The sequence below is a fragment of the Petaurus breviceps genome, unplaced genomic scaffold (genome assembly GCF_028583685.1).
Source record: "Petaurus breviceps papuanus isolate PSGF00001 unplaced genomic scaffold, PetGlider_PUasm1.0 64, whole genome shotgun sequence".
Taxonomy (NCBI): Eukaryota; Metazoa; Chordata; class Mammalia; order Diprotodontia; family Petauridae; genus Petaurus; species Petaurus breviceps.
In genome coordinates, this window is record NW_027186428.1 from 222,922 (window position 1) to 231,898 (window position 8,977).

Below are 8,977 nucleotides of genomic sequence, written 5' to 3' on the forward strand. Positions count from 1 at the left end.
AGTCAGGAAAACCTCAGTCCAAATCCTGCCTCAAACACTTACTAGCTGAGTGACCTTAAGCAGGTCACAATCTCTGTCTGCTTCAGTTTCCCCATCTGTGAAATGGGGATAATGATGGCACCCTACCTCCCAGGGTTGTAAGGATAAAATGAGATAATATATATAAATCACTTTGCAAAACTTAAAGATCGACATAAATGCCAGCTATTATTATCAGACACTTCGATTAATGGAATTTGTAGGCTGAATGGCAATTAGCAAGTAACAAGCAATCATTAAGCGCCGTCTGTATGCCGGGCATATAGAAAAGCAAGAAATGAAACAAGGTAAAAAAGATCTGGGCTTAAGTCCTTCTCTGACCCTGGCCAGGTCATACCTGACGGTGTCACAGGTGACTATTTAATAAGTTACAGAACAGTTGAAAATTCACATAGTGGTAGAGGGAGTGTCTTTACCAGGAATTCTTTACAGCAATAAAATCAGAGCAAGTCCTGTCCAAAGGGGAAAAAGTGTTTTAAAGGCTTGGAATTAAGCGAAGGGTCTTGGGCCAAGAGGTCTCCGAGGTGTTTTCCTTTAGAGCATCTCACCTGACCCAGACTGACAAGTGACAGGGTCGTCAAGGTCACCCAAGTACTACGTAGTCCGGGAGCTGCACCCCGGGGTTCTCGACTCCAAATCCAGGGAGCTCGCCTCCCTAGACGGCGGCCAGACGCCCCCAAGGGCCCCTGGTCCCCTCCACGACAGTCGAGGGCCGGGCTCAGGCCGCCTTCCTCGCTCCTGCCCCCTCACGGCTTCCGTCCTCGCCGCCACGGGACCCCGCCTCCCTTACCCCCTCCCCCCCGGCCCGGCTCGCGCTGAGGCGACAGCGGCGGTTCTCACACCCTAGGACGGCCTACAACTGAGGACTCGGCCTTCCTGGGCCCCTCACCTAGCCCGCGGCGGTCGCAACGGCTCTCGGGGACCCAGACACAGGGGCCGGAGTCCGCGACTGAGCCTTGGACTACCAGCGGATATCTAGCTGAGCCCGGGAGGTGGTCGCGCCTGCGCAAACAAGCTATAAACAAGCCCTCCCTCCTTCCCGTCGCCGCCGCACTCGGTTGGGAGAGACCGGAGTGGAAGGGTGAGAAGGAAGGCGGGGTGAAAGAGGAGGGAGGAAAGGGGTTGGGGGGTGGCCTCTGGGAAAGCTAGGGACGGCGCCTGCGCAGTGGGTGTGATCCGGGCACTTGGGGCAGGATGAACGCTGCTTTCCAAGATGGCGACGGAGGGAGGAGGGAAGGAGATGAACGAGATTAAGACCCAGTTCACCACCCGGGAAGGTCTTTACAAGCTGCTGCCGCATTCGGAATACAGTCGGCCCAACCGGGTGCCCTTCAACTCGCAGGGGTCCAACCCCGTACGCGTCTCCTTCGTCAACCTTAACGACCAGTCTGGCAACGGCGACCGCCTCTGCTTCAATGTGGGCCGGGAGCTCTACTTCTACATCTACAAGGGGGTCCGCAAGGTACCGACCCGGAAGGCGCCAGGGCCCACCGGGGGTGGGGATAGGGGGAGCCACATTGGGACGGGAGTCAGGGAAGGGGACAGGACCAGGTGACGTGACCCGATCCGGGGAGGAGGCGGTGGCCGCTTCACTTCGGAGTGGGCCGGTAACTCCACTTGAGAGTTCTCACCTCAGCGCCTGAGCTGGGGGAAGGAGGGAGATGGAGGGGGCGTGTAGTGTGTGAGTGTGTGTGTGTGTGTGTGTGTGGTTGGGTCTGGGGTCTGACTCGGGGAGAGGAAGCCGACGACCAGTCCGGGGAGGCCACCCCCCCCAGGTGGCTGCCTCTCGTCACCCCACCCTCCTCCTCCCTGGGTCTGTCAGGTTGGGTGACAAGCATGGAGCCGGGCCTGCAGAGTCCCTCGGAAAGGGGCGAGGGGGCGGGGGCTGCGACTGCCTCAGCCCGACTGAGAGCTGGGGGGCTCCCCGCCGAGAGGACAGGGACCAGGGCTGATTGGGGGAGGGGGCTAAGTCAGGTGGGACCCGCTCTGGGAAGCCGCACGATTCTCCCTCTGGTCGGAGAGGAGCTGCCGGGACGCGGGTGGGGATTCGGCCAGGGGCCGATCCACCTGCTGCCGCACTTCCTAGGAGTCAGTCCTTGGCTCGGGTGTTAACACTTTCTATCTCCCAGCGTTCAAGGAAGGGCAGCTGTCGCTGTCTCCAGCCATAGAACGCATGGGAGTGAATCTTTACCTTATAAAGATCACGAAAGATTGTATCTTGCTTGTTTCTAGTACGTGGATAGACTAAGTTTTAAACTAAGGGACCGAGTCCTCTTACTTTTCCATTATTTTAACTGGTGTTGTGGTTTCGGCGTGATAGTATTTGAACTAATCTTCAGATCAGTTCAGACTAAATCATGAAGGTCTAAAAAGCTATTTCAGTTGATCTCCTTTTCATGGCAAACAGTAACTTTTTCGACCATGCAATCGTCTTCAAGCATATTCTCTCTTTAAAAAAATTTGTTAGAACTTTCATTTATGTTACTATATACTTCATGACCTTTTGAAATAGAACTTTGAATTTAGTATTAGCAGAGAGAAAATAGTGGACTCTACATATAATCTGTGCAAGATTTATGAGCAGGCTAATATGATAGATGCTAATTTTTATTAGTATCTTAAATATGCACAAAATGAATAAGAAAGAATAGAAATTTTCTGTGAATAAATACATTATGTACAAGTACAGTACAGTATTTTCATTTCAGTATTGCAGGGTCATGTGGTGGGTATTTTGAGTGTGTTTCTAAAGCAGTTATCCAAAATGTTTTTGCTAGTGTTTCTGATTGTGGTCAGAATGTAATGTAAAATATTGAAAAGAAGCCTCTTGATTTTTATTTTCCTTTTAAAGTTGAAAAAGTAAGAAAACATAGCCCTGGTCCTGTTCCTAAGTTTGCCACTGACTTGTTGGGTGACCTTTGCCAAGTTGATTCACTTATCACTCCTTTACCTTAAAAAAAAAAGATTGGTTGCTGTGACTGTGTTGTAAATAATGAATTAATGAGTGTAAAATACTGGGAAATCCTCAGAGACAATAAATGGAAAACAGTTACAAATATAAAGAATAATAGTCAAACAGGAAACTGCCATCTTGATTTTGATACTGGTATTTTGAGGGTCAGTTTTCCTGAACAATTAGTTTCAAAGTTTTAATTGATAAAATGTATTTTTTAGACATGAAACATAAAAAAAACAAAACGCAACAACAACCACCCACCAAAACCAACCTTAACTTTAACCTAAACTGATACCAATTGAACCGGCTTATTACTCTGTTACCTTTTTTGCTCCACAAGTTTTCTTTTTGAATCTTTCTCATAGGAAACTTGATCTGGTCAGTCCTGGTTTACTTTTTTATGAAACAGAGCCCATGCCCAAGAATTATCTTTGTAATAAAAGTTCTTATTAAGGGAGATAACATTTCTTGCAAAATGATAATACTAAAGTAAAGAGAGATTTGCAAAACTGCACTGAAAAGTTCTTCTAAATGACTTTTTTTTAAAAAAGTTGCATTTACAAAAAATAGAAGCAGGTGGTGGCACAGTAAATAGAGTCAGGAAGTTCAACTAGGGCCTCAGAAACTCACTTAGCTGTGTGATCCTGGAGGAGTCACATAACTTCAGTTAAATTTGCTTCAGTTATCTGAACTATAAAAAGGGGGTTGATGATAGCACCTGCCTTTCAGAATTGTCCTGAGGATCTAATGAGATATTTGTTAAAAATAAATAAATAAAGCACTTAGCTCCATGCCTAACACATAGTAAAGCTTTATATAAATGCTTATTCTCTTCCCCAAATCCATCTGTTGCCTACAAGATCATATTTATACTTTGATGCTAATTTACACTATTTCCTTTTAATGTTTAGCTTTCTTTGGATACCTGTAATGTTGGACACGTCATCTCTCTTTTATCTATCATAAAATACTTAGATTTCTGTTTTTGTCTGAATTTGCAACTTATTTCATGTTTCTAAATATTATTCACATTTGTGCAGTCCTTTTTTTTTTTTGCAAAGTTTTTGAGGTGCTTTCCTCAGAACAACCCTGTGAATTATGAAGTATAAATAACATCCCTATTTTACAGATGGGGACACGTGTTCCGATCTATAGTGACTTGTCCCTGGTCATAGATAACTGGTAAATATCTGAGGCAAGATTTGAATCCCAGTCTCCTGACTCCAAATCTAGCATATTTAGCATTACACTACTCTTTCTTCTATCTGTGTCAATCTGCTTCTCATTCTAGTAGTAGTTATTTTTTGTCAGGTTTTTAAAAATTTGAAATACTGTGAAGAATATCTTTAAAAACCAGAAAATTGAAATTTCATTGTTTTACTATTAAGTGATAATGATGGTTTTAAAATCTAATTTTGATGGTGCAAATTATTTGGGCAATCATCCCTGGTGTAAGGAATCTAAATTGAACAGCATTTATTCAGATCTAGAATTTTCAATTTTTCAGTTCAACAAGTAGAGACAAATTTGTAGAACATGTTTTTTAGAACACTTAAAACATTGACTAATATAAATAACAATTTATGAAGATCTTGGTGTTGATATATTGCCACTCTTGTGGTAAGAAACTGGGATATGATATATTGTAAAGAATTACTTTGGCCCATTTTTATGATTAACTGACCATGTAAAACCTTATGTTTAAACCAAGTCAAACCTTGTGTTAGTAATTGAATGAAATATTAAAACACAGCTGAACTCAGGGTATCATTTTCATGACGAGAAGGGGTTGTTTAGGCTCTTATTTTACAGGTCTAGAATAGGAATTCTTTGATCTCTTCCTACTTACTAGTTCCCTGCTGCCCACAAACATGCCCAGGTTTTCCCAGTCCTTACAAAACTTCCACTAAATCCAGCCATTCCTTCTAGCTATTGTACTACATCTCTTCTATTTCTCAGCCACATTGTTTGAAAAAGCCATTTTGGTGCTTCCACTTACTCTCCTGTCCTAAACCCTTTTCAGCTTGGTTGCTGACTTCGTTACCCAACTTAAACTAGTCTATGGTGTCACCAAAGATCCCTTAATAACTAAAGTTAATGGCTTCTTCTCATCCTTCTTGACCTATCCACATTTGATACTGTTGACTTCCATTTCCTTCTGAATACTCTCTCCTTTCAGTTGATCAGCCTTCTATGTTCTAGATACCGTGCTAGGTGCTGAAGATACTCTGAATTTTTGTGACACTGCTCTTTCCTAGTTCTCCTAGGTGTGTGGTCCTTCTTACTCATCCTTCTTCCTTGGTCCATCCATTTTATGCATGCTAACTCTGGATGTTTTCCAAAGGCTCTTTCCTGGGACCTCTTTTCTCTATACAGTCTTTTGATAACTATTTGACAGTCTATTTACACCCATGGATCAATTATTATCTCAATGCAGATGACTCCCAGAGCTGTATATCCAGACTTAGTCTGTCTCCTGAGCTCCACTCACACATCTCCAGTTGTTTATCTTGTAGGCATCTCAAACTGAATGTGTTCAAAACAGGACTCACCATCTTTGCCCCCAAATCAACTTTTCCTATTACTGTTGAGAGTACCACTATGTTTATATCACCCAGATTTGCAACTTTGGAGTCATCTGCTCATCTTTGACTTCGATATCCATCCACTTGCCAAATCTTGTCATTACAATATCTCATATTTTTCCCTGTTCTCCACTCACACAACCATTATCCTAATCTAGGACTTTATTACCTCTAACTTCTATTGCTTCAATAGAATATTATTTGGTCTCCCTGCCTGAAGCCTCTCCATCCACTAATTCGTCCTTCACACATAACCTCCAGTGTGATTTTTCTAATGAGTAAGTCTGACCATGTTGCTCTTTCCTATTTAAATAAACTCTAGGGACTCTCATTTACCTGTTAGATCTATAAACTTCACTATTTGATTGTTAAAGCCCTGCACAACATGACTCTTTCCTACTTTTCCAGCCTTACCTTTTTCTTCCCTTCCTTCATTCTCCAGACCAGCTGTACTGTCTTCCTTGCTATTTTCCTATATCTTCCATCTTCTTGACATTGCACTGTCATCCATGCCTAGAATTCACTCCATTACATTGACCTTTTGGAATCCTTCATTTCCTTCAGGTCAGGTATCACTTTTTTTTTTCTTTTTGGAGAGGGGAAGGTAGGGCAATTGCAGTTAAGTGATGGGCATCACTTCTACATAAAGCTTTTATTCATCCATCCCCAGCTGCTTGTGTCTGCATTTCCACAACTGTCTTATATTTATTGTGTATATCTTTTTACATCTTCCTCTTTAGCAGGGAATCTGTCATTTCTGTCCTAAAGTACCTATCACATAGAACACACTTAATAAATGCTTGTTCATTGGTAAAATCAGTCACTAATTTTAGATATATGTGACTTTTATATGGATTTTTATTTTTTTTCTGTAAGTTACATTTACATTAAGTATTTACATTAAAAACTGACAATTAGGGGCAGTTAGGGGGTGCAGTGAATATAGCACTGGCCCTGGAGTCAGGAGGACCTGAGTTCAAATCCAGCTGCAGACACTTAACACTTATTAGCTGTGTGACCTTGGGCAAGTCGTTTAACCCCAGTTGCCCTGCCTTCCCCCTCCAAAAAGACCAAACCTTGCCCCCCCCCCAAAAAAAACCCTGACAATTAAATGAGTTATTTTAAACACAAAAGTAATGTGATAGAAGCAAATTTAATGATAGGTATAACTGAAAAGAAAATTGAGAATTCCTCAAATTATTTTGTTTAGGCCAAAGGCAAAGCATATTTTTTGGAAATTGGTCCCTAGAACTAGAGACTGTAGCAAATGATAGGGTCTTGCATCTTTTCTCACTGTGTTGAATTGAGCTCTAAAGTAGCTTTTTATTTCAGAATAAGTATTACATTAACCACTTTGATTAAAGATATTTTCTTTTATTAGCTATGTTTTAAATTTTTCAAAATTGTACTCAGCACTTTTGCTTTTTGATGTTCATTTATGTTATGCCACTTCAAAAAAAAAGTATCTAGTAAGACTGAACATGACACTGGATAAGTGCCTAAAACAATTACATTTTGTAGTATTGATAGATAGCAAATTGAGTTTGAACTTGAAAGTTGTAGAATGAGAGAAAATGAAATAATGGAATTTCATGAAAAGTAAATCAAGTAGCATGTCTCAGACTAATTTTGTATACTATTTCCTATCATACTATATTGCCTACCGGATTAATGTTCAAATGAATAGCTAACAGTACACATTTGCAAATATTAGATTTGGGAAAATTTCTCTAGCTTAATTTTTATTTCTAAGCATTAGATTTGTGAGATTTGTGAATAAAATAAGTTTCTTACATATATTCAGATTTTTTATATCACCTTTGTGATATACTTCACTCAGGCAAAAACTTTAAAAATAAGAGAGCAAAAGAAGCATGATAAAGGGACATAGACAAGTAGTACAGTGTTGGAGCTTCAAATTTAAATTTAAAGTATCCCAAAAACCCGCCAGGCTGTCTGTAAAGCAATTCATAGTGGCCTTTTTTCCTGTTCTTCTTTGGAAATGGAAATGGTCATGTTTGTTGATGTTTGTCAAAATCAGAGTAATAAAAAGGGGGGGGGAAATTAAATATACATATTTACTTAAAAAAAGATTTAAGCTTTAGAAAAAGTATTAATAAACTTTGTGATCTTTTGTAAATCTAACAGTGACATACTTGGACCAAAACAATTAAACTTTGAATGACCATTTTGTGCATTAAATGTATGATAGTAAAACTAGCACATATTTTATAAATCATCACAATGCCAACAATGGAACTTCCTCTGTTCTGTTTAGGAATAGGAACTAGAATAGTGGATAGTGGGGATGATCTAGGGTTGAGGTTTGCCGGGAAAGAGATGGTGGAAGAACAAAAAGGACTTTTATATCCCTTTGTAACCTAACTCTGTCTAGTCTTTCCAGTCTTCTTACACTTTACTGCCCTCCCTGTATTCTATAATCCAGTAAACATTGACCTATTTGCTGTTTATCTCCTGACTTTATGTATTTTCAGTGACAGTCCCCCATGCCTGGAATGTTTTTCTTCCTCAAATCTAATTCTTGACTTCCTTCAAATTTCAGCTAAAAATCCAACTCTTGCAAAAATCCTTTCCTGGTTCCTTATAAAACCCCTAGTACCTTTCTTCTGAAATCACCTCTAATTTGCCCAGTATGTTACCTTGCATGAACATAGGTGTTCACATGTTGTCTCCCCCATGTCTCTTGAGCCCACTGCCTCATATATGATAAGGGCTTAATAAATGTTTGTTGACTGTTGACTGAAAAGGCAGTCATAGGTAGATGACAAGTGCATAGTTAAACTGGTTGGTCAACTACAAGGTCATGACTGAACAAAGGAAAGGGTGAGGGGTGAAGAGTAGAGAGAGAAAAAGGGGAGGTTAATGAGGATGAAGAGGTTTACGAGTGAGAGAGAAGGAGAGATAGATAGGACAAGAAATTATGATTAGATGTGACAATACCCTCAATGCTAACAAATAATGCACAAAATAAGAGAAAGTATTTTCCAAGAAATATCAAGTAGCTGTCACTAAATTTATTGAACTATAAACTGCAGAAAAATAGCCTAACCTCATCACTTATTTTCCATTTCAAGCAATCTGAACTTTTTATTTCCATGAAAATGATAAAGTGGGAAGCTATCACCAGCCTCCCCAAAATCTGCTAAGTTCTTACCCTTGCCTAAGGCTTTGACCAAAACACAAGAATTAATACCAATTTCCTAAATCAGTTTCACAATAATAAAATTTAGAGTGGAATTATAGTCTTCATTTTCCTGTGCTAAACAATACTAGCTGATACATTTAGCAAAGTTGCATCATTTGCTCTTGTTTGCTTCCTAGCTAAGCATCCTAGGATCGATCTCTCTCTCTCTCTCTCTCTCTCTCTCTCTCTCTC

General features: G+C 40.7%; 1 protein-coding gene across 8 annotated transcripts in view; it reads left to right on the forward strand.

Moving 5' to 3' along the window:
- Positions 1-985: 985 nt before the first annotated feature.
- WDR20 (WD repeat domain 20) overlaps positions 986-8,977 on the forward strand; it is a 99,441-nt gene continuing 91,449 nt past the window's right edge. For 6 of the 8 annotated variants that reach the window (XR_011171491.1, XR_011171488.1, XR_011171489.1 and 3 more), the window contains exon 1: positions 1,182-1,501. Coding sequence is in view for 3 of the 8 variants with exons in the window: in XM_069103725.1 (XP_068959826.1) it covers positions 1,253-1,501 (249 nt within the window). In the remaining 5 variants the exon portion in view is untranslated. Of the gene's footprint in view, positions 1,121-1,181; positions 1,502-8,977 lie in introns of those variants that run through there. The other 2 variants (XM_069103728.1, XM_069103729.1) reach the window with 2 other exon arrangements.